We start from the raw sequence: 25,587 nt of genomic DNA, 5'->3' as shown, positions 1-25,587 counted from the left end.
AAATACTATTACAATCTAAATTCGAATTTTTCAAATTCGAATATTTTCGAATGTAATCGTAAAATTCGAAACCGAATATTCGAAAATCGAATGTTAGAATGTTATGTAAACATTCAAAATTCGATTCGAACGAACGAATGTGTTAAAATTCGTGCCGTTTTTCGAATGTTGCGAAACATTCGTCCATCCCTAGCTGCAGGTAAAAAAAAATTAAAAAATGAAGAAATGAACAGCAGCCAATCAGCATCAGCAGTGCTGAGGTCATGAACTCTTACTGTGATCTCATGAGATTTGACTTAACTCTCATGAGATTTCATAGTAAGCTTCCTTTACCTGATTGGTGAAATAATATGAGAGTGCACGATGCTAGTCCCTTCAGATGTCCCAGGACAGACACACTAAAATGCTGCTTAGAAATCCTTTACAATGGGAGGTGGCTACTGAGGAACTTTTGAGGTAAAATATCTTCCTTTTTTACATAGAGATGTTCAGGTGATATTTTCTAATCAGCATTTTACAGCTATACTGCATCACTTTCAAGTGTTTAAACATTTGGGTATTATGGCCCTTTAAAGGGATAGAATGAACAAAACTGAAACATGAATGCATTTCCTTTTTAAATTAGAAGCATTTTGCAGTATACTTCCATTAGCTAGAAGAGGTTGTTACTGTTTCAGCAGCATACGCACTTATCTTACTAGAGAAGGGTTTGGGTTGACTCTATGAGAAGTAGTGAATGCTGGTGCACAGGGCACTCACAGCATACGTGCATATGCCGCTTAGAAAAAGTAATAACTTTGACAAGAAGCGTTTTTTGCTAACGGAATTATACTGAAAAAATGCTTCTATTTAAAGTTTAACTCTTTGAGTGCTAAGCTGGATTTAAAGGGACATTATACCCAATTTTTTTCTTTCATGATTCAGATTGAGAATACAAATTTAAACAACTTTCTAATTTACTTCTATTAACTAATTTGCTTCATTCTCTTGATATTCTTTCCTGAAAAACATATCTAGATAGGCTCAGTAGCTTCTGATTGGTGGCTGCACATAGATGCCTCATGTGATTGGCTCACCCATGTGCATTGTTATTTCTTTAACTAAGGATATCTAAAGAATGAGGCAAATTAGATAATAGAAGTAAATTGGAATGTTGTTTAAAATTGTATTCTCTGTCTGAATAATGAAAGAAAAATGTTGGGTTTAATGTCCCTTTAAGCTTTTTTTTTAAAAACTATTTTTTAAATATATATATATTACCCCCCCCCCCCAGATTCCCAAGACTTATACGCCAACGGTGGGTCTGAGACACAGGCTTCTAAGCAGCATGCCCCCTTTCCCTATATTGTGCATTGGAAATTTTTAATAAAATCGTGTGGTGACGGCATCACGTGATGTCACCGCACAAAACGAGAAGCCCCAGCGATGCCTGTCACTATACAGGCCCGATCGCCGGGGTGGGAGTCAATGGGAGCACCCAGATTGCCCTCAAGGTGGGCGAGTGCTAGCGACGACTCTGAGCCGTCGTCAGCACCTGACTGGGCAAATGCTTTTGTGATTCATAGAAAACCTTTTTTTAAAATGTTTCCAATTTACTTCTATTATCAAATTTGCTTTGTTCCTATGATATTCTTTTTTGAAGAGATACCTAGGTAGGCATCTAGAGCACTACATGGCAGGAAATAGTGCTGCTCTCTAGTGCTCTTGCAAATGGATAACATTCTTGCAAAAATGCTGCCATATAGTGCTCCGGAAATGGGGCAGCTCCTAAAAATATGTCTCTGCTTTTCAACAAAAGATACCAAGAGAACGAATACAAATTAAGTTGTTTAAAACTGCATGCTCTATCTGAATCATGAAATACATTTTTTGTTTTTATATTCCTATAAATGCACCCAAGCATATTTCGATTTCAACCTCTCTATCCCTTTAAGAGTTTAATATGGAGTTAGCATAATTACGGTTCTTGAAGTATTAATTAGTGGGTACTGCTTTAGTGTGTGCTCTATTTGCTATCACAATCTAAAACAGTAGCAATTAGTGTCTATATCCTTTATTAAATAAATGACAATATTAAGATGTTTTGATTTAGTTGTGCTATGGTGTTTTCTATGAATTAATACCTTAATTATATTAAAGGGATATTAAACAGTGCTCCTTTATTAAAAAAAAATATGTTAAATCAAAGTAAAGATAAAAAGAAACAGATTGTGTTACAAAACAGCAAACACAGCTAGATAAAAGAATGACCATTACAGAACGTAGGTTACATGGTCACATGATTATTGCAGTAAAAGTCCTATACTTAACATGGGCAATAAACTAAATGCAGCTAGCAGATAGGTGTCTCCTAGCAACGCTTCAAAATAAAAAATACTTATTTGCTTTCCTGTAGAGACCACAGCCTCTTTTTAGGGCTGTGACAAGAAGTAATGGACACTGCACAAATTAAGTCAAAAATAGTAATAAAAGGAAAAAATCATATTAAAGGGATGAAGAATACATATTGCAATGATTTATTTAAGTATAACTTACTGTTTAGTGTTTTATTTATTTATATCCATTTAAGGTATTAAAATAGAAGTATTTGTACAGAGTCAATTGATTTAAAACATTATATTAAAGAGTGCAATAATATCGACACAAGCTAACTGGTTAAACACATAGCTAATTCAGCTTCATAGAAGCAATGTACTACTGGGACTAGGGTTGCCACCCGCCCTGGTATCACTGGGACAGTCCCGGTCTGGCACAGCAAGCAGCAGTAAGCACAGATTTATAAAAAAAATAGCTGGCCTGGGGACCTCTTAGCCCGGGGTTACTAAAATACCGGGTAGGTGGAGTCTGGAGGAGGGACGGAGGATGGTGTTGGAGGGGGGAAGAGGGTCAAGGAGGGGAGTTATCACATCTTGCTGAGAGCGGCAGAGAGAGGTCAGGTGTTGGTGCGGTGGCCGCGGGCTAAAGGCTGAAACATGGCCAGTTACCTTCAAGAAGTTCAAGTAGTCAGTGTCACCTCCGCTCCATCTGTACTCTGTAGGTCCTCTGCAGCAGTAGCCTTTGGCAAGAATCCTGGAGCCCTTGTCCCGGCCCTGAGCCAACAAGTGCAGTGCAGCCACAGAGAAACTGTGAGTAATACTTGGCTGTGTCTGCTCTTTTTTCTTGGTAATTGGTATGGTCATTTTTTTTCTTGGGCTTAATTATGTGTAAATTATTTGGCTTACAATTCTATGTTTTATATATATATATATATATATATATATATATATATATATATATATATATATATATATATCAGCAGAAAACAAATCCTCCCTCCATGATCAGGCACCTGGGTGCAAATATGCAAATAATAGTTCCATTAAAGAATGCACTCTCAGGATTTTCAAACAAAAAAGTTAACTTTATTAGATAACATTTCAGGAATATAATATTCTTTTCATCAGATAAAAAAAGTCTATATATTTATATATTTATTATATATATAATATATATTATATATACAGTATATATATATATATTATATGGTGCTCTGACAAAATGCAGACGGACATTTGGCCGACAGCATTTTGTCTGACTGACATTTGGCCGACAGACAGAATGCCGAAGCGAGTTCGGCCAAGGGCAGATACGCTCCGGAGTGCTATGTTCTAATCAGAGCCTCGGGCACCACAATTGCCTCTGGGAACCTAACCATGGGTCCCAACCCGCACGTCTTGTAATTCTCTGTCTGTGAAATTATCTATCTATCTATCTATCTATCTATCTATCTATCTATCGAATCTATCTATTTATATATCTATCTATCAAATTTATCTATCATCTATCTATCTATCAAATCTATCTATCTACCTATCTCATGGCTGGACTGATATCTGACAGCCACTTGTGTGTCGGACTATTATCCATTGGCCAAATGTCCATCTGCCAATTGTCTGTCGACCAAATGTCCGTCGGCTAACAGTCCGGTCACAATATTATATACATATATATTATATATATATTATTATATATATAAAAATTGATTTCATAATGAATTTGAGGCCACAGGAAGACACACCCCAAGTCACACCCTTAGACACACCCTCTCCACGCCCATTTAAAAAGTGTCCAGGAATTTTTTGGGCAAAACGTGGCAACCCTAACTCGGAGCCAAGAGGCATTTGAGTGTCACAAGCTAGGTCCCAGTAGTGCATTGTTGCTCAGGAGCTGATTTTAACCTTGTGTTTAATTTCTGTGTGAGGGTTAAGCACATAGTTATAGACAAGCCAAAGTGAAACAATAAAATGCTCTTTCATTATTCAAATAGGGCATGTAATTTTAAACAAGTTTCCAATTTACTTTTATCACCAATTTTACTTTGTTCTCTTGATATTCTTAGTTGAAAGCTAAACCTGAGAGTTTAATATGCTAATTTCTTAGACCTTGAAGGACGCCTCTAATCTAAATGCATTTTAACAGTTTTTCACCACTAGAGGGCGTTAGTTCATGTGTTTCATATAGATAACTTTGCGCTCATGCTTGTAAATTTACCGAGGAGTGAGCACTGATTGGTTAAAATGCAAGTCTGTCAAAAGAACAAAAATAAGGGGGCAGTCTGCAGAGGCTTAGATACAAGGTAATTGCAGAGCTAAAAAGTATATTAATATAACCGTGTTGGTTATACAAAACTGAGGAATGGGTAATTAAGGGATTATCTATCTTTTAAAACAACAAAAATTCTGGTGTTGACTGTCCCTTTAAGTTAAAAGAGACGAGAATCATTAATTGATAATTTGTGAAAGGTGTCAACTTTCAATTAACACTAAGAAATTATTCCAATTGATTTTTAAACTGTTAACACGTATGATACATGTGCCATGTCTGTGTTATTAAGGTTTTCAGTGTTTCATTACATTAAAAAAATAATAATAATCATCTTTACCTAATGTAAGCATTTAAATTCTCACTCAGATGTGAGAAAATGTACAATTTCAGGGTTTAAGTGAGTTGTGAAAATTGATTAATTCTTCTTTTTGCCTGTAGTAAATAGAGATTAAATTCAAGGAAATCTATAGTAAATCTAGTAAGTCTATCTTATCTATTTTTTTTATTATTTTTTTTAAACATAACAGCAATTTATACATTTATTTTTAAAATATTAAGGGGACCATGTTCATTTTGAAAACCCAATCTAATTAGTAGCATTAATCATTTTTTTTATTGAGATAGTATATGGATGTGCAGATAGAGAGAGAGAGCGATAGATGATAGATAGATAGATAGATAGATAGATAGATAGATAGATAGATAGATATAAAACATATAAATGATCAGTCTTGGCAAAATGTCCAAAATGTATTCAATTATATCACCTTTTTTTTTCAATAGTAAAATCAGAATCTAATAGTTGTCATGAAAGATTAAGGGAAGTAACATCAAAACTTACAGAAGCAAAAGCAGATGTAGAAAGTAAGGTAGGCTTCAAAAATTGTTACATTCTACTATGTTTCATTAACCAGTTAATTAAGTTAGAATTTTAAGATGTGCTGTGTAATTTACTAGATCAATTTGTCTATATGAAACCATTTGTTTATATTAAAGGGACAGTACATGTTATTTTGTTAAATGTTATCTGCAAGGAACAGGTCAAGTAGCTATAAAGCAAATTCATTGCTTCTACAGATTTATAATATTTCACCTTAAGAAATCTACTCTGGTAAAGTTCCCCAGGCTGCCCCCAAGTCGGCATTTTGTTTTTCATACCTTCAGCAATGGACGGTACAACCAATGAGAAGGCTACCATCCACCCCATTTTGCTCTACTATGCGTGTTTCAACTCTGCCTGGCTTACAACATTCCTCATTCAGAAAGCCGGGCAGACAAGACGCCTGATATTCAAAACCTCTCCGGCATGGAGAGAAATCATGCAAAATCTTTGGGATTTTTGTATTCCTTGTATTGTAATGTAGGAGTCTCTGTTTCACAAAAGAACACTAAATAGCAACATAAAAAATTCTCAAGAATAAAAATTTATGTTTCTAAATTTTTTTAAGGGACTCGAGTTTTTGAATATCAGGCCCAAGGAGAGAAGGAACGTGCACAGTAATTGTACCTTAATTGGCTTAATGTGGCTTAATTGGCTTAATGCAGTGGTGCCCACACTTTTTTATGTTGCATCTACTTTTCAAATGACCAGCTCAACAAGATCTACCCACTAAAAATGGGACGGCGCCTAAGCTTACATTCCTGCTTTTTCAAATAAAGATACCAAGAGAATGAAGAAAAATGTATAATAGGAGTAGATTAAAAATTGTTTAAAATTGCATGAATCATGAAAAAAAATAAAATGTGTATTTTGCATGATTTAGCAACACATGGATGTGCAAAAGCATAAAGATACAACAGATTAATCCCGACCATAAAAGTAGCACTGACTTTAATTCGGGTTAACAGGAGCAATCCCTTGTGCCATGTTACAAAACACTGTATTCAAATTTCTGCCACTGACCCCCTTTACTTTGCGCCACGGGTTTGGCCTGTAATGACCGAGTTAGACTTACACAAATAAATTTCAATAGCGCTCCATGCAGACCATTTCATACTGGGTCAACATGTTCATTGGCCAGACTTCAATCAGGCTTGGTCCTTTAGCATAACACAGCAGCCTCCGCCTGTACTTTTTCTATCTATTGACACTTACCCTCCTAACTATACTATACCTCCATATCCATTGGAAGAGTACTCACTCAACCATGCTTTTGATAGGCCAATTGTGTTGTTGTTCAAAAATGATCTACATTGATTGGTTGAAATCGAAGTCCCTCAAGATCCAATCCTGTTGCACTTTTCGTGTCCGACAATCAGACTGTTTAATGACCTGCCCCTTCACACACTGCGGTAGATGAAGCGGTGTCCCTAGCAATCACACTGTACTCATGCCCCAGTGTTGAGATAGCATTACTTGACCACATCATTTTGATCACATCGGCCGTTTACCTATGGGGCACCCCTGGCTTAATTCGTTCCTTGCAGATAGTATTGAAATAGCTTTAAAAGGCCAAGTAACTAAAAAAAAAAAAAAAAAAAAAAGATTGAGATAGAGCATTTATCTTTAAAACAAACAAACATCTTCTTTTATCAAATTTACTGCACTCTCTTGGTATCCTTTGTTGAAGGTAGGTAGTGTGCACTTGTCTGAATCACAATATGGCAGCTGTTTTGGGAGAATGTCTAGTACTCCAGACATATGTATGCTACCTACCTAGGTATACTCTTTTAATAAAATATAACAAGGGAATCAAGCAAATTTGTCCAGGGCAATTTTTTTTGTCCTCTGGGAAAAGTTATGTTGAAACAGACATTTTAATGTGAACATTCATTTAAAAAATTTAAAGGGGCATTATACACCAATTTTCATTTAACTGCATGTAATAGACACCACTATAAAGATTAATATGCACAGATGCTGATCTAAAAATCCACTGTAAAACCTTTTAAAAACTTACTTAGAAGCTTCCAGTTTAACACTGCTAATGAAATAAGCCTGGGACACCCACTTAAAGGGGCTGATAGCAAAACCTCCCCTGCATATGAAAAGACCCATTATACAAACAGAAGCAATCTGAAGTCAGTATACATCAGATTACCTCTAAAACTTTGAGGCTTGGTTAGGAGTCTGCAAATCAGCACAATGATATTTAAAAATAAGCAAAACTATACATTTTTACAAAAAAACACATCCAGATGGACTATATCTATGGATCATCTATAAAATATTTATGCAAAGAAACATCTAGTGTATAATGTCCCTTTAAGAACAATGTGGATCCAAATGTTGCCAAAAAGGGTTCAATCAAACTATTGTTCAAGAAAAAACATTCCTTATTTTACCCATACAGTCAGAACATTATAAATTATCTTTAAAATCATAAAAATACAGTGTAAGTAGAAATTGACTGACTGTAACTACAGAATAAGATCATTTAGTTGCAGACCATGTCCACAACTTTAAAAGTTTTGGGTATTATATGCATCATAAAATAAATGAATCTCCTCGGCACTAGATTAAAATTAGGGATGGGCGAACGTGCTAAAAGTCTTATTTGTTTGGTAGAATGCATAGTTCTGTGGACATTCGTTTTGGACAATCGAATGTTGATAAGAATAAAAATCCATTAAAATTCTGTAATTGAATGTTATTTCCAGTTTTCAAATAGTTTTAAGTTATTTGAATGTTCATAATTAGACTGAATATCCACATTCGAAATTTGGAATGTAACATTCAATTTAACAAATACTATTCAGAAGTTCAATAGTTCATGTGGCAGGGAATTTAGTAGATTGATAGATAATAGATACAAATATATCAATTTTAATGTTTCTATTTCAAATATTGCATAATTTGAATATTCCATTTAAAGTGAATATTAAGTTAACCCGAGTGCCTCACAACATTGTATAGACTTTCAAAAATGAGACAGTGTTTAAGTCATTAAATTATTTATATTTATTTATTTTCGCCAATTTTTACCTTTTTACCGCTCTGCCGATAAGCGCAGCTCTCCTGCACGCCATATTGTGTAATTGATTGACAGATGACGATTTATAAAATAACTAATCCTTGTTTCCTCCTGGGCTGTGACGTTTATGCAAAGGGGCTGAATGCCCCGGGGGGGGGGGGGGGGGGGGGAAACAAGAATTAGTTGTTTTATGAATCGTCATCTGTCAATCAATTATTCCTAGTTAAAACATTAACTATCATTGTAGTTACTAGAGATGTGCACCTTGGTTTGGACAAAACCAAATCCAATATTCGGCCGAAATTAATGCCCACACAAATTAAATTTAGCCAAACAGAACACCCTGTGAGCTACTGACAGTCCCCTATGAAATAGATGATTCATTAAAAATTGTAAATTAATCTTTTGGATGAAATACATTTTTCACCAGTGCACATCTCCAGTAGTTACTAACAGGAAAAACATATTGACTTATATAACATATGTACTTGCCATCTTACCATCATGTCTCCTTGTTATTTTATAGTCTTGTCTTCTTTGTGAAAAGATGTTTGAATTGGAATTACTAAAGAAGCATCAAGATAGTCTTGGATCACAGAGGGAATGGCTGCTTAATGAGCAACAGAATCTTCTCTCTGTTCTTGTACGTGAGATATACTTTTGCAAATAGATGTACTGTTTACTTATTCTTTGTAACTACATTTTGTTACTCAATGGGTCCTAAAGCAGTCCATTAGGAGAAGTGTAGAAATTGGTTTTACATAGGTTTCCTTTGCTAGGATTTTAGTTCAGTAGAAATCTAAAAACCCAGAAATTGTGTAGATTTCTAGTGGATTTGCACCATGTAAACTGCAAAAAAAATAATAATAATTAAGAAATATATATTAAGGTTGCTGGTAGCTGTACAGCTGTCTTTGAGTATCCAGGGCTTTGGGTTTTACAGTGACATAGGATGTGTACCCAGTACCATTTGAGAGTGCAGTCCATTTTAGTGTTTTGTATGTATCTAGGGTGATTAAATTAGGCCTGTACACTATTGTGTGTATCTCAGTTTGTTTCACTGAAAACATGCATTCTGTGGCTTCAGGTAGGGACCCAGGGCAGAAGAGACCCTGACATGGTTCTGGGCTTAAACAATTTGGTAAAATGCTGTAATTAACCTTTACATTTTTGCTTTGAATCTTGTTGTGTGCTTGCAAGAGAGTGCCATACTTTCTGTGTGCTGCGTTAATAATTTTGTTTTGTAATTTTTCCTATGGGCTTTGCACCCTGGATGGTAAGGGGTTAACTGCATGAGTTGCTGGGAGCTGTACAGTTGTCTGTGAGTATCCAGGGCTGTGAGGTTTACAGTAATATAGGATTTGTACCCAGTCCAGTTTGAGCGTGCAGTCTATTTCTGTGTTTTAAATATATAGGGGTTGATTTATCAAGCTGCGGTGGATAGGGGCGCATATACGCACCCTTGTCTGCCGCAGCTCGACTCTGGCCCCCGGCCTGCGCACAGTCAATCACGTGCAGGCAAGAGCTGTCATTCTCCCCGGTCGGACGAGACCAGGGATATTGAAATTCTCCACCTAAGAGGTGGTGAAAGGTTAGGGAAGCAGCGTTCTAATGACCACTGCTTGTTAAATACTGACTGCAGGTACTCTTGTGAGATCCTGCAGTTGTAGGCAGGTGAAGCCTGCCGAAGGGGTTGATATATCGACCCCTAAGTGCGAGATTATAAGTGGAGCGCAAAATATTGATTTGCACTCCACTTAGTAATACCAGCGCACGCAAATGTGCACTGGTATTACAAGTTAGGTGAAATACAAACATGACCTCACGTTCGTATTGCACTGAAGCTGCGCTAACAAGAGCTCGCTTCCATAGGCTCCAATGGGAGCCTCGTTCCCATGCCATGAGACACAGCATGAGAACTAGCACAGCAAAGGGGGTAAGTCACGCAGCGATGGGCAGCAGATTGTAAATATATATGTATATGAATATATATATATATATTTATGTGTTAATATGTGTATATACAAATATTAACACATACATTTACAATTATATAAGCATATACATAAAAAATTTACAAGGAACACACAGTTCCCATAGACCGCTATTTGACGTTTTTTTCTAACACCCTGCACCTGCCAATTTTAACCCCTCATAATTGCGTTTTGCAGGGGTTTTTTTTGTAAAAAATCTACATAAAAAAAGAAAAAAGAATATTCTTTATTTTGGGGGCAAATTGGGTTATTTTGAAAATTAACCAGACATCTGATCTCTGGTTATTTTTCTAAATTCCAATAGCAATGGCTGGTTATTAATTGCGCACCTGTAAACAGACGAATTTGCCCGATTACGGGTGCACAATAAATTAGCGCTCCACTTGTTATCTAGCCCATAGTGTGTAAATAATTCTCAGAGGTTTTTGATAAGAGCAAACATGTTTCCCTAACCTACTGTGTCTTTAATGGGTATAGCTGCACCTCCACTTATGAGATGCTCACAGGCTGAAATATAGGTCTGGGGTCAGCTGTACAAATTATTGGTTCAGAAGAGAGTTGCCTTTTGTTTCTGGTCTAGCCTTTCCATATGGGTGGGATCAGACTGATATATGGTAGACAAGTTCTCTTCTGTGAAAGACACAAGTGGCCTGAAGTATGCTGTACCCTAGGTGAGTACCATACCACACGCCTGGGCTGAGCTCTGTCCCTTGTTCAGTTATTTCTTTTTTTTGTATGCAAATAACCTATGGAGGATTTGTCTCTCTAAGGGTGATGGAAGCATCCAAATGTCAACCACTTCCAATAATGAGACCTGTACAGGCGAAACATATGTCTTGTGTTAGCTGTGCAAATCCTTTGTTTAGAAGAGACTTGCCTGGTATTTCGGGGTAGACTGTCCTTTTGGATGGTATTACACAGATATACTGCAGGAGAGTTCTCTTCTGTGAAAGGTGCAAGTAGTCACCACTCCATAGGGCAAGCGTTTGAGTGCTTCTTTTTTTATCTTCTTTTTTTTAAAAAAAAATTAATGTTAACACTTCTATAAATTATATTGACTCCATAACTGGTCCGCCTGCTCTGAGGTTGCGGACATCAATTCACCTGATCCTATATGATCGGGCTGATTGACACCCCCTGTTAGCAGCAGATTGGCCATGAATCTGCAGGGGGCGGCTGAGCGGATCATGTTGGACAGACCGATGATAAATAGGCCCCTTAGTCTACTGTGCCTGACAGGGTTATAGCTGAATCTTTACTTTTCTTGAGGGATATAATTTTCTGGTATTTCTTGACTGGGTTGACCTTATGGACTGGTATATAGAAAAGTTCTCTTTTATGAAAGGTGCAAAAGGTTTGAGGGACGCAGCACCTTGGCTGGACGTTATCCGATAGGGTACGGTATTAAGTTCTCTCCTGTTGAATTCTTCTCTTTTCTCTCTCTCTCTTTCTTTCTCTCTCTCTTTTTTTTGTTTAAAGTTAACATTTCTGCACATGCTTGGTACACTTGCTTATAAGCTTCATTATTTCCTATATAAATGTAGCTAAAATCAAACTTGTGTACTTTTCAAGTATAATCAACAGAATGTTCATTTTTTTATTAAAATCAAGTATTTGAATATTTAAAATGGTTAAAGGGACATTTAAATGTAGTGATAGCAAAAATGCTAAAATTTTTATTTTGGGCACGTTTTTCTCTGAATTTTCTGGAAGCGAAGGGGTTAAAGTGCATGCAAATCACTAAAAAAAAGTACAACTAACCAAAGAGTTAAAATGTGCAATTTAAATAAGGAGATTGGCAAATAGTGTAATAAAAACATACAATTTAAACATGAAAGCAACATTTGAAGGAACACATAAAATAATATTTTTTTTTATTTTTTTATTAGCAAAACATTAGTAAAGAAATGACTGATGAAGAAGAGCAGTTCATGAAAGAAGTTATTGATTTTAACACTAGCTACGGCCTGACGAGTAATAGAGAAATGCTGATTAAAGAACAGGTTAGAATGGAAATGGAGCAACTAGAGAATGAGGAGGGGGCACTGAGGAAAGGTATGTTACAGCTCTTGTGCAGTCAAACAAAAAGTACATCTTCTACTGGTTTAGGTATTTCTGACTTAGGTTTAGAGTAAATGCAACTTGGATCAATTCTATTCAGATAGAGCAAGTAATTTGAAAGACATTTCCAATATTCTTCTATTATCTAATTTGCTGTGTTCTCTTGGTATAATTTGCTGAAAAGCATACTTAGGAAGGCTCAGGGGCAGCAATGCACTGCTGGGATCCAGCTGCTGACTGGTTTCTCCGCATATATGCCTCTTTTTATTGGTTCACCAGATGTGTTCAGCTAGCTCCCAGTAGTGCAATACTGCTCATTCAACAAAGAATACCAAGAGAAAACAAAGCAAATTTGATAATGGAAATACATTGGAAAGTTGTTGAAAATTGTATGCTCTATCTGAATCGTGAAAGAAAAAAAATTGGATTTCATGTACCTTAAAAAACAAACCACCTTTAATCAATCTCTTAGATATACTTTATGTAGCAATCTCAAAACCAAGGGGTCTATTTATTATTGTGCGGATGGACATGATACGATGTAGCATACGTTATCGGCATTTATCATTGCAGCAGAAGTTCTTGTGATATCAAAAACATAAGGGGAATCTTATTCTAGAGAAACAGGGAACAATCCAAGTCTCTATTTAAGCTTTTAGGGTAAAGCGTAGCTAACTTAAAAATCCAGAAGACCTTACGCCTCTTCAATAACTGCTCTCTATCACCCCCTCTCCTTGGTCTTTCTACCCGCTCTATGACTTGAAACCTGAGTTAAGATATCTGGTGACCTGTTTTCATAAAGTAGTTAGAGATAGGGGCATCCTCATCCCCCTTTCTAATATTGGACTTATGTTGATTCAGGCTTTCTCTTGCTTTCCTAGTCAATTCTCCAACATACACCAAACCACATGGACATTTAATCAAGTAGATAATAAAATCTGAGTTACAAGTATAATAGTCCCTGATATCAAACTTGGTACCTGTGTGTGGATGAACAAATTGTTGTCCTTTAATCATATTACTACAACTAAAGCACCCAAGGCAGGGATAACACCCTTTGTTTTTAATTGTAATATAACCCATTCTAGTTGTTTTTCCACTACCAACATCACCTCTAATAAGGGAATCCCTTAAAGAGGGTGCCCTCCTATATGCCGGCATGGGCACATCTCTAAACCCTGATATAGATGGGTTAAATTCAGTCAAGATATGCCAGTGTTTTTTAATGATATTCATAATGTGCCTATTTTGGGTTGGATCCGAAACAATCCTTTTAACCCTCAAGGGCTGACTATATGGTAGAGAGTTCAAAAGGAAAGAAGGATGTGAACTGTCATATCTAACTAAATAATTTTGATCAATTGTTTTCTTGTAAATGACTGCTTGCAACATATTACCTTTTTTGTAGACAGTTGTATCCAAAAAAAAATCAATATGTGACTCTGTAGACAGTTGTATCCAAAAAATAAGTCTGTGACTCTGTAGACAGTTGTATCCAAAAAATCAATCTGTGACTCTGTAGACAGTTGTATCCAAAAAATCAATCTGTGAGAAGAATATAGTAAAAGTACATGCCCTAGAGAGGGCTGAATTTTTGAAAATACCTAGTACTACTGGTTAGAATCAAAAGAATAGGGATCACTTGGTTTTTGTAAGTCAATTCTACAAACAAAGTAGGCACATTATAAATGTCATTAAAAAACATTGGCATATCTTGAGTGAATGTATTATGTAACCCATCTATATCAGAGTTTAGAGATGTGTCCATGCTGGCATATAGAAGGGCACCCTCTTTGAGGGATTCTCTTATTAGAACTGATGTTGGTAGTTTAAAAACAACTAGAATGTGTTATATTACAAGTAAAAACAAAGGGTGTTATCCCTGCCTTGAGTGCTTTAGTTGTAGTAATAAAGGACAACAATTTGTTCATCCACACACAGGTACCAAGTAATATCAATGTTTCTCCAGCAGGTGGAAGTGATGTCTTTGCAATGTTATTATTCACCTGTGAGTATTTCTACCTGTATGGTATAAAGGAGTGTGCTAAACACTTGATTTTGATGTTCACATGATTAAGGGCTGAGTCACGAAACATTATGTTCTTTTTTTCTCTTGCTCTATTGCTGGTGCTGTTGCTGCCTTGTTTTACTATAAAAATATCCATGGACAAGCCCCCACTTCTGTCTGATGGAATTTTAATACATTTTTCATATTCCTTAAAATATTAACAATCTATATGGGCATGATAACCATAAAGATTATGATAAAAAAAAGAGAGTGGCATTACATATTTTTAATTTTTAGTGATAATTTTAAATGGTTGGACAGAGCCCATGCTGCCTATATGAATGAGCCAATGTTATATTAACCTTAGCCTACCCTTACCCTATTGCTGACTTTAATCATTCAGAAGACCCCTATCAATTTAAACCCATCCAAAATACACCATAAATAATCTAATCATTAATCATAATTCAGACAGTGGCATCTATTTATCAAGCCATCAACTTACTTGCATTCGACGGCACCAATACGCTCGCCTAACATCGCTGCTGCGGACCTGAATACATTCTCCAAAATTATCAAAAAAGCTGTCAAAAATCTGCGAACCAAGTACGGGGCGATGAGCAGCGGACTGTTGTTAACTAACAGTCATCGATCTCGCTGCTCTTTGCCTTTTTCCCAGCTTTATTGGTACCCTGTCACTAAACACCCACACTATACTATACTGTTTACCCCCTATACCGCCGCTCCTGGAGCCCACCGCAACTCTAATAAATGTATTAACCCCTAAACCGCCACTCACGGACCCCGCCGCAACTAAATGAAGAGTTTAACCCCTAAACCGCCGCTCCTGGAGCCCACCGTCACCTACATTATACTTATTAACCCCTAATCTGCTGCCCCCTACACCGCCGCCACCTACATTATACTTATTAACCCCTAATCTGCCGCCCCCTACACCGCCGCCACCTATTTTATATTTATTAACCCCTAATCTGCCCCCCTACACCTCCGCCACCTACATTATATTTATTAACCCCTAATCTGCTCCCCTACACCGCCGCCACCTACATTATACTTATTAAACCCCTAATCTGCAGCCCCAACACCGCCGCCACCTGCATAAAGTTATTAACCCTTAATCTGCCCCCCTACACCGCCACCACCTACATTATACTTATTAACCCTTAATCTGCCACCCCCTACACCACCGCCACTATATTAAATTTATTAACCCCTAAACCTAAATACAATTAAATACAATTAAATAAAATTATCTAAAGTACAAACCCCCCCCCACTAAATTACAGAAAATAATAAAGAAATTACAAGATTTTTAAACTAATTAACCTAATCTAATCCCCCTAACAAAATAAGAAAGCCCCCCCAAAATTAAAAAAGCCCTACCCTACACTAAATTACAAATAGCCCTTAAAAGGGCCTTTTGCGGGGCATTGCCCCAAAGTAATCAGCTCTTTTACCTGTAAAAAAAAATTACAAACCCCCCCAACATTAAAACCCACCACCCACACAACCAACCCTACTCTAAAACCCACCCAATACCCCCTTAAAAAAAAAAATAACACTAACCTCTTGAAGATCACCTTACCGTGAGAAGTCTTCACCCAACCGGGCCGAAGTCCTCAACGAATCCGGCAGGAGTGGTCCTCCAGACTGGCAGAAGTCTTCATCCAGACGGCATCTTCTATCTTCATCCATCCGGCGCAGAGCGGGTCCATCTTCTGATGACGTCTTCTTGTTGAATGAAGGTACCTTTAAGTGACGTCATCCAAGATGGCATCCCTTCAATTCTGATTGGCTGATAGAATTCTATCAGCCATTCGGAATTAAGGTAGAAAAAACCCTATTGGCTGATGCAATCAGCCAATAGGATTGAGCTTGCATTCTATTGGCTGATTGGAATATTGTAATTTTAATATGGGGTGATAGGTTTAGTGGTTAATAGTTGAATTTATTACTGGCAATGTGGGGGGCTGGCAGTTTAGTGGTTAATAGGTTGATTATAGTGGCGGGGATGTGGGCGGGTGGCAGATTAGGGGTTAATAGGTTTATTAAGTAGTGGAGATGTGGGGGCTAGCGGTTTAGGGGTTAATAGCTTTATTATAGTGGCGGGGATGTGGGTAAGCGGCAGATTAGGGGTTAATAGGTTTAATATAGTGTTTGCGATGTGGGAGGGCCTTGGTTTAAGGGTTAATAGGTAGTTTATGGGTTTTAGTGTACTTTGTAACAGTTTAGTTATAAGTTTTGTGAAACATTTTTGTTACACAAAATCCATAACTACTGCTCTCAGATGGAGGAATGGATCGTGTGGGTATAGGCTGTAACACAAGCATTTTAGCCTCACCTCACAACCTGTAATACTGGCGCTATGGCAATCTCACGCAAAAAAGTCATTTTTTTCAGTGCGGGATTGGCGTTGCATTACAGGCTGCAATGCTGGCGGTATAGCTATACCAACACGTAATGACTGCGTTACTGTTTTTACGCTGAAATGGCCATTTTTTCAGGGTTAAAATTGTAACGCACAACTTGTAATCTGGCTGTTTGTTTTCTGTCCTTAAGCCAGCATTCTACCCAGTTCACAATTTTTGAGTCTAGACCAAGAAGATACAGTTTCTGAATTAGTTTGTTGTGTGGTAGGGTCTCAAATGCTTTGCTAAAATCTAGATATGCTACATCAACTGCTCCACCCTGGTCTAATACTTTTGTTACACAATTAAAGAAGTCAATTAGATTAGTCTGCTTGTCATTTAACACAAGCAATCACATCCCTGAATTCTGTTTTTAGCCAGAAATGTATCTAAGCCATTTTGAAATTTATCTAAGATATAGACATTCTCTACCTCCTTAGTCAAGGAGTTCAACAATTTAATTGCTCTATCAGTGAAAAAATAAGATGAAGTCTGACCAGAAAGAAGACATAGAAAGACCAAGAGTAGAGCAAAAAGCAGACAATTGACAGTACATTAAGCATCTATTTGCTGCATTTAAAAGTTAAGAAGCTTAAAAAGGGACAAATAAGTTTGTATAAAAGTTACTAGTAGGAATGGTTCTGAACAGTTACATATGCTTATTAGTGCACTCAAAAGAGATTTGAAACTAATGACATAAGGAATATATGTGAGCCAAGGCAGTTGGCATTGCCAGCAGTGCTAATAAATAAGGGGAATATGTACGGTATTGCTTCTATGACTATATCCAGGAAGTGGCTAACTCTGCCTAACTCTGGCTTCACTATAACAACAGAACTGTTAAAAAATGACACAAATTAAAGGGACAGTATACACTCATTTTCATATAACTGCATGTAATAGACACTACTATAAAGAATAATATGCACAGATACTGATATAAAAATCCAGTATAAAACTGTTTAAAAACTTACTTAGAAGCTGTCACTTTGGCTCTGTTGAAAAGGTAGTTGGAAAGCCCACTGCAAGTGGTAAATAAGACACTCCCCCCCTCCCCCTTCTTTTGCATATGAAAAGACCCTTTACACAAACAGGAGCAAGCTGGAGTAGGTAGTTGAGCGTATTCACATAAAACTTTGGGGCTTGGTTAGGAGTCTGAAAATCAGAGCAATGTTATTTAAAAATAAGCAAAACTATACATTAATTTAAAAAAAAAACTTTATGGGCTATAGAAATAGATTATCTACAAAACATTTATGCAAAGAAAAAATGAGTGTATAATGTCCCTTTAAGTGGTGAAGGAAGAAGACACAATGGAAGTCCCTTTTATTTAATCCTTCTGTCATGTCAACATGCCTCACAAGCAAGTAATACCAATGTTTCAGAAGGATCAGTTTGTTTTAAAGGAGAGGTTTTAAATAAGGATGGCAAATTCAGAAAAGCATTTATTACACGCATAACCGCATTTTTTCAAACTGTTTCTTGCAACGGAATGCCATGGTCAATGAGAGCTTGTTAAATTCAAGAGAATACTACCATGATATTGCTGTCAATATCAGTATTTATCTGTTGTCAAGTCATGCGCCTGCATAAGAGTATATCCCACAATAGTTGTGTGGGTAGCAGTGGCGTATTTATGTTTTGTGCTGCCCTAGGCACTCAAAATTCTGCTGCCCCCCCCCCCCCCTCAAAGGTTTTAGGCCTTTTTCCCACTTAATATTTTTTGGGGTCATTGAGTAAAATGTTTTTGTTTTGTTTGTTTTTTATTAACAATTAAAAAGAAAATGGGCTAGTAAAACACTTGCATACAGGCGGGTTGAACTGCATGCATCTCATACCATTTTCTCCCTGAGAGAAGGTGAGAGAAAAGAAGGGGAGTGGAAAGGAAAGCAGGAAGGGAGGGAGAGAGAGAGAGAGGGAGAAGAGAAAAGTGATTAGGGAAGAAAGTAGTGAAAGAAGGTAGCAAGGGAGGGAGTTGAGAGAAAGAAGGGAGGGAGGGAAAGAAGGGAGTAAGGGAGGGAGTTGAGGGAAAGAAGGGAGGGAGGGAAAGAAGGGAGGAAGTTAAGGGAGGAAGGGAGGGAGAAAGTGAAAGAAGGGAGAGAGGAAGGGAGGAAAGGAAGAATACACTTTGAAAAAATCACTGTCCTTTACATGCAACAACATACATTAATAACCATTATTAATGAATCACATGAATGCAGAGAAAGCTAGCAATTAGTAGCTAACATACATTAGTGCTGATAGTTTATGATTAGACATCACATGAATGCAGAGAAAGCTAGCTATTAGTAGCTAACATACGTTAGCGCTGAGAGTTTATGATTAGACATCACATGAATGCAGATAAAGCTAGCTATTAGTAGCTAACATACATTAGTGCTGATAGTTTATGATTAGACATCACATGAATGCAGAGAAAGCTAGCAATTAGTAGCTAACATACATTAGTGCTGATAGTTTATGATTAGACATCACATGAATGCAGAGAAAGCTAGCTATTAGTAGCTAACATACGTTAGCGCTGAGAGTTTATGATTAGACATCACATGAATGCCGAGAAAGCTAGCTATTAGTAGCTAACATACATTAGCGCTGAGAGTTTATGATTAGACATCACATGAATGCAAAGAAAGCTAGCTATTAGTAGCTAACATACATTAGCACTGAGAGTTTATGATTAGACATCACATGAATGCAGAGACAGCTAGCTATTAGTTGCTAACATAAATTAGCACTGAGAGTTTATGATTAGACATCACATGAATGCAAAGAAAGCTAACATACATTAGCACTGAGAGTTTATGACTAGAAATCACATGAATGCAAAAAAAGCTAGCTATTAGTAGCTAACATACATTAGCACTGAGAGTTTATGATTAGACATCACATGAATGCAAAGAAAGCTAGCTATTAGTAGCTAACATACATTAGCGCTGAGAGTTTATGATTAGACATCACATGAATGCAGATAAAGCTAGCTATTAGTAGCTAACATACATTAGCGCTGAGAGTTTATGATTAGACATCACATAAATGCAAAGAAAGCTAGCTATTAGTAGCTAACATACATTAGCACTGAGAGTTTATGATTAGACATCACATGAATGCAAATAAAGCTAGCTATTAGTAGAGCTAACATACATTAGCGGTGAGAGTTTATGATTAGACATCACATGAATGCAGATAAAGCTAGCTATTAGTAGCTAACATACATTAGCGCTGAAAGTTTATGATTAGACATCACAAAAATGCAGATAAAGCTAGCTGAAGGGAGGAAAGGAAGAATACACTTTGAAAAAATCACTGTCCTTTACATGCAACAACATACATTAATAACCATTATTCAAGTAATGAAACATTTTAAGTGTCCATTTCCTATTTACTCCATGGGACCATGGGTTCATGAATGCAGAGAAAGCTAGTTATTAGTAGCAAACATACATTAGTGCTGAGAGTTTATGTTTATACATCACATGAATGCAGAGAAAGCTAGCAATTAGTAGCTAACATACATTAGCGCTGAGAGTTTATGATTAGCCATCACATGAATGCAGAGAAGGCTAGCTATTAGTAGCTAACATACATTAGCGCTGAGAGTTTATGATTAGACATCACATGAATGCAGAGAAAGCTAGCTATTAGTAGCTAACATACATTAGCGCTGAGAGTTTATGATTAGCCATCACATGAATGCAGAGAAAGCTAGCTATTAGTAGCTAACATACATTAGCGCTGAGAGTTTATGATTAGACATCACATGAATGCAGAAAAAGCTAGCTATTAGTAGCTAACATACATTAGCGCTGAGAGTTTATGATTAGAAATCACATGAATGCAGAGAAAGCTAACTATTAGTAGCTAACATACATTAGCACTGAGAGTTTATGTTTATACATCACATGAATGCAGATAAAGCTAGCTATTAGTAACTAACATACATTAGCACTGAGAGTTTATGATTAGACATCACATGAATGCAGAGACAGCTAGCTATTAGTAGCTAACATACATTAGCGCTGAGAGTTTATGATTAGACATCACATGAATGCAGAGAAAGCTAGCTATTAGTAGCTAACATACATTAGCACTGAGAGTTTATGATTAAACATCACATGAATGCAGAGAAAGCTAGCTATTAGTAGCTAACATACATTAGCACTGAGAGTTTATGATTAGACATCACATGAATGCAGAGACAGCTAGCTATTAGTAGCTAACATACATTAGCACAGAGAGTTTATGATTAGACATCACATGAATTCAAAGAAAGCTAGCTATTAGTGGCTAACATACATTAGCACTGAGAGTTTATGATTAGACATCACATAAATGCAAAGAAAGCTAGCTATTAGTAGCTAACATACATTAGCACTGAGAGTTTATGATTAGACATCACATGAATGCAGATAAAGCTATCTATTAGTAGCTAACATACATTAGCGCTGAGAGTTTATGATTAGACATCACATGAATGCAAAGGAAGCTAGCTATTAGTAGCTAACATACATTAGCGCTGAGAGTTTATGATTAGACAATACATCACATGAATGCAAAGAAAGCTAGCTATTAGTAGCTAACATACATTAGCACTGAGAGTTTATGATTAGACATCGCATGAATGCAAAGAAAGCTAGCTATTAGTAGAGCTAACATACATTAGCACTGAGAGTTTATGATTAGACATCACATGAATGCAGATAAAGCTAGCTATTAGTAGCTAACATACATTAGCACTGAGAGTTTATGATTAGACATCACATGAATCCAGAGAAAGCTAGCTATTAGTAGCTAACATACATTAGCGCTGAGAGTTTATGATTAGACCTCACATGAATGCAAAGAAAGCTAGCTATTAGTAGCTAACATACATTAGCACTGAGAGTTTATGATTAGACATCACATGAATGCAGAGAGAGCCAGCTATTAGTAGCTAACATACATTAGCACTGAGAGTTTATGATTAGACATCACAAGCTGATCTAAGCAGTGCACAGACGCATCCAGTCTGTTAGCTGCTAAGACCTGCAATAAGCACTGCGCTTGCAGACCAACCACAGCTGATAAGGGGAGGCAGCATATCAGCACAAGGTCTTCTCCTCCAGCCTCACCTTAGAAGCATTTTCCCGGCACTGAGAGTTTATGATTAGACATCACATGAATGCAGAGAAAGCTAGCTATTAGTAGCTAACATACATTAGCACTGAGAGTTTATGATTAGACATCACATGAATGCAGAGAGAGCTAGCTATTAGTAGCTAACATACATTAGCACTGAGAGTTTATGATTAGACATCACATGAATGCAGAGACAGCTATTAGTAGCTATCATACATTAGCACTGAGAGTTTATGATTAGACATCACAAGCCGATCTAAGCAGTGCACAGACGCATCCAGTCTGTTAGCTGCTAAGACCTGCAATAAGCACTGCGCTCGCAGACCAACCACAGCTGATAAGGGGAGGCAGCATATCAGCACAAGGTCTTCTCCTCCAGCCTCACCTTAGAAGCATTTTCCCGGTCAAGTTTCTCACCAAGAACTCTTCCACTGCAAAAATGCCGGCGGCTCTAAATGAAGCAATGGTTTAAAGGAGCACTGCCTGTAAAGAGGGACCTTAATCAGCACATGTGCCTTGTCTTCTCTGTAAAAGCCTGCACTTTATAGCTCACTGTACTGTAGTCAGATGTAGTTGCACAAATCTGACCTGGCTCCAAAGGAAATTGCAGTTTATAAGCAAATACCCCGTCTTTCTACTACATTTCTATTATGATACAATGGGGTCCATTCCATTTGTTTTCTGTTTTTACAGGCTAAAATATTGTTTTCTGTCTTGGGTCTTTAAAAACTGTATTTCAGTTGATTCCAAACTCTACTGTTTGAATGTGTTTGGCCAACAATTAAAAGCAATGAAACATTGCATTTGTTAAAAGTACATGAAACACATAAACAACTTAAAAAACAACAACATTTTTATTATCAATTTTGCTTCATTCTCCTAGCACCATTTTTTAAAGGAGCAGGAATGCACTACTGGGAGCTAGCTACATTTGCAAGTCAATAACAAGAGGCATATATGTGCAACCACCAATCAGCAGCTAGCTCTCAACTCCTAAGCCTACCAAGGTATGATTTTCATTGAAAGACAAAGAGAACTAAGTAGATTAGATAATAGAAGTAAATTGGAAAGTTGTTTAAAATTGTATGTCCTATTTGAATCATTGAGCACATATTTTGGCTTTATGTCCCTTTAAATATGCATAACAGCATACACAACATGTTTCTTTTCTGATTTTCAGATACTTACATGGAACATAGAGCATGAGCTGTCAATGGAAAGATAAACATTGTTAAAGATGTATGCATAAGGAAAGCAAATTTAGCTGTGTTTTTTGAGGTGAAATGGTAATAGGATAGCTGAGCTCAAAAGATATCTCTGGAAATGTTATTACATTTCTGAGATACCTAAGATTGCTGTGAAATGTTAAAATGTGATACAAATCTGAGCCATAGAGGCCCATTTATCAAGCTCCGAATGGAGCTTGAGGGCCCGTGTTTCTGGCGAGTCTTCAGACTCACCAGAAACAGCAGTTTGTTGCCCTTCCATTTGGTTTGGTGACAGCCCCAAGAGTCTTTACAAAGGTTCTGTGAGCTCTTCTCGCAGTAGCAAGAGCCAGAGGGATTGCTGAGGCACCTTATCTGGACAATATCCTGGTCCAGGCTCCGTCCTACAGTCTTGTGGAGGGTCACTCAAGAGCTCTTCTCCTTCGTTCCTGAAGGAAAGAGTTCATTGGTCCCCAACAACAGGGTGGAATTCCTGGGTATGATAATAGATTCTTGACAGATCAGAGACGTTGCAAGCTTGCGTCCAACTGTCTTGCTCTTCGGACATCCTCCAGGACATCTGTGGCAAGGTGTATGGAGGTGATCAAGCTCATGGTATCCAGAATAGATGTAATTCCATAAATTATGCTTACCTGATAATTTAATTTCCATCTGTGGGAGGAGAATCCACTGCCCCCGCCTGTGACTCCTGTGGGCAGACCTAAATTTAATCTTGTTCTTCTGTGGCACCATTTATACCCTGATATTTCTCCTACTGTTCCTTGTTCCCTGGGGGGTGAGGGGAGAGGGGGAGGTATTTAAACCTTTGACTGGGGTGTCTTTGCCTCCTCCTGGTGGCAAGGTTCTTAATTCCCACAAGTAATGAATGAAGCAGTGGACTCTCCTCCCACAAATGGAAATTAAATTATCAGGTAAGAATAATTTATGTTTTTTAATTCAATGTTATACTGTGTATTTAATGTAAATATTTCACATTCCAATGTTCTATGTATTTATAACTATATATTCCTATATCTGTATATATCTATTCCTTTATACAGTATAATTATATATATATATATATATATATATATATATATATATATATATATATATATATATATATATATTGTACAAAAATACCATCAGATATATGTAGAAATTTGTATTTATCTATAAATAGGACATATTCTGCTATGTGAAGTCGGGTTAGTGCACTTGAGAATATGCAATTGGTTTCGGGTTTTCCCCCCACTTTTTTGATCCATTGACTTCTATGGGGCTAATACGGTAACGCACGTGCAATATTTGAAGTTTGGCTTTTTAAGTGTGTTAGGTTAGCGCACAAGCGAAAATGTTTTACTTTTAACTTGTAATACAAGCGCTACCCGATGTGTGCAAAAAGCTTAAAGGACCAGTCAACAGTATATTTGCATAATCAACAAATCCAAGATAACAAGACAATGCAATAGCATATAGGGGCATATTTTTTATCAAAGCGTCAACTGAAAATACGCTGGAATTCCACATTGTAATTGTCGCAAGATTGATGCACCGTAGTTATCAAAGCATCAAGATCGGCAAATGTTGAAATTTTAGACGTAAAATACGATCCCGCGATCTCAATCCAACACAGATCGATGTGAGTTGAAAATAGTGGAATTCGAGCTAAATCGTGTTCATTCACCCACCTAATCGACACTATTTGAAGCTTTCACAAAGTTATCAAAAGATCTACAGTTACGCTTGAGTATTTTCTGACTCAGCGTACCTAGTTTTCAATAAGCCACCCTCGATGGTAGGAAAATTAAGGTAGGAATTAAAGTAGGAAAAATCCTATTGGCTGATCCAATCAGCCAATAGGATAGAAGTTCAATCCTATTGGCTGATCCAATCAGCCAATAGGATTGAGCTTGCATTCTATTGGCTGTTCCAATCAGCCAATAGAATGCAAGCTCAATCCTATTGGCTGATTGGATCAGCCAATAGGATTTATCCTACCTTAATTCCGATTGGCTGATAGAATCCTATCAGCCAATCGGAATTAAAGGGACACCATCTTGGATGACGTCATTTAAAGGAACCTTCATTCTTCGTTAGGACATTGATGGAAGAGGATGCTCCACGTCGGATGGATTGAAGATGGACCCGCTCCGCTCCGAATGGATGAAGATAGAAGATGCCACCTGGATGAAGACTTCTGCCGGTCTGTATGTCCTCTTCTGCCCAGATCGAATGAAGACTTCTGCCACTCTGGAGGTCCACTTGTGCCCGCTG

General features: G+C 37.1%; 1 protein-coding gene across 1 annotated transcript in view; it reads left to right on the top strand.

Annotated features, from left to right (window-relative positions):
• The first annotated feature begins 2,972 nt into the window (after nt 1-2,972).
• CCDC172 (coiled-coil domain containing 172) overlaps nt 2,973-25,587 on the top strand; it is a 76,633-nt gene continuing 54,018 nt past the window's right edge. Inside the window, exons 1-4 of the mRNA XM_053692991.1 lie at nt 2,973-3,129; nt 5,368-5,453; nt 9,025-9,141; nt 12,382-12,547. Coding sequence (XP_053548966.1) covers nt 2,973-3,129; nt 5,368-5,453; nt 9,025-9,141; nt 12,382-12,547 — 526 coding nt within the window. The remainder of the gene's footprint in view (nt 3,130-5,367; nt 5,454-9,024; nt 9,142-12,381; nt 12,548-25,587) is intronic.

The sequence above is a fragment of the Bombina bombina genome, chromosome 9 (assembly GCF_027579735.1).
Source record: "Bombina bombina isolate aBomBom1 chromosome 9, aBomBom1.pri, whole genome shotgun sequence".
NCBI lineage: Eukaryota > Metazoa > Chordata > Amphibia > Anura > Bombinatoridae > Bombina > Bombina bombina.
The sequence above is the reverse complement of the archived record's forward strand: the minus strand, read 5'-3'. Positions and strand labels throughout refer to the sequence as shown.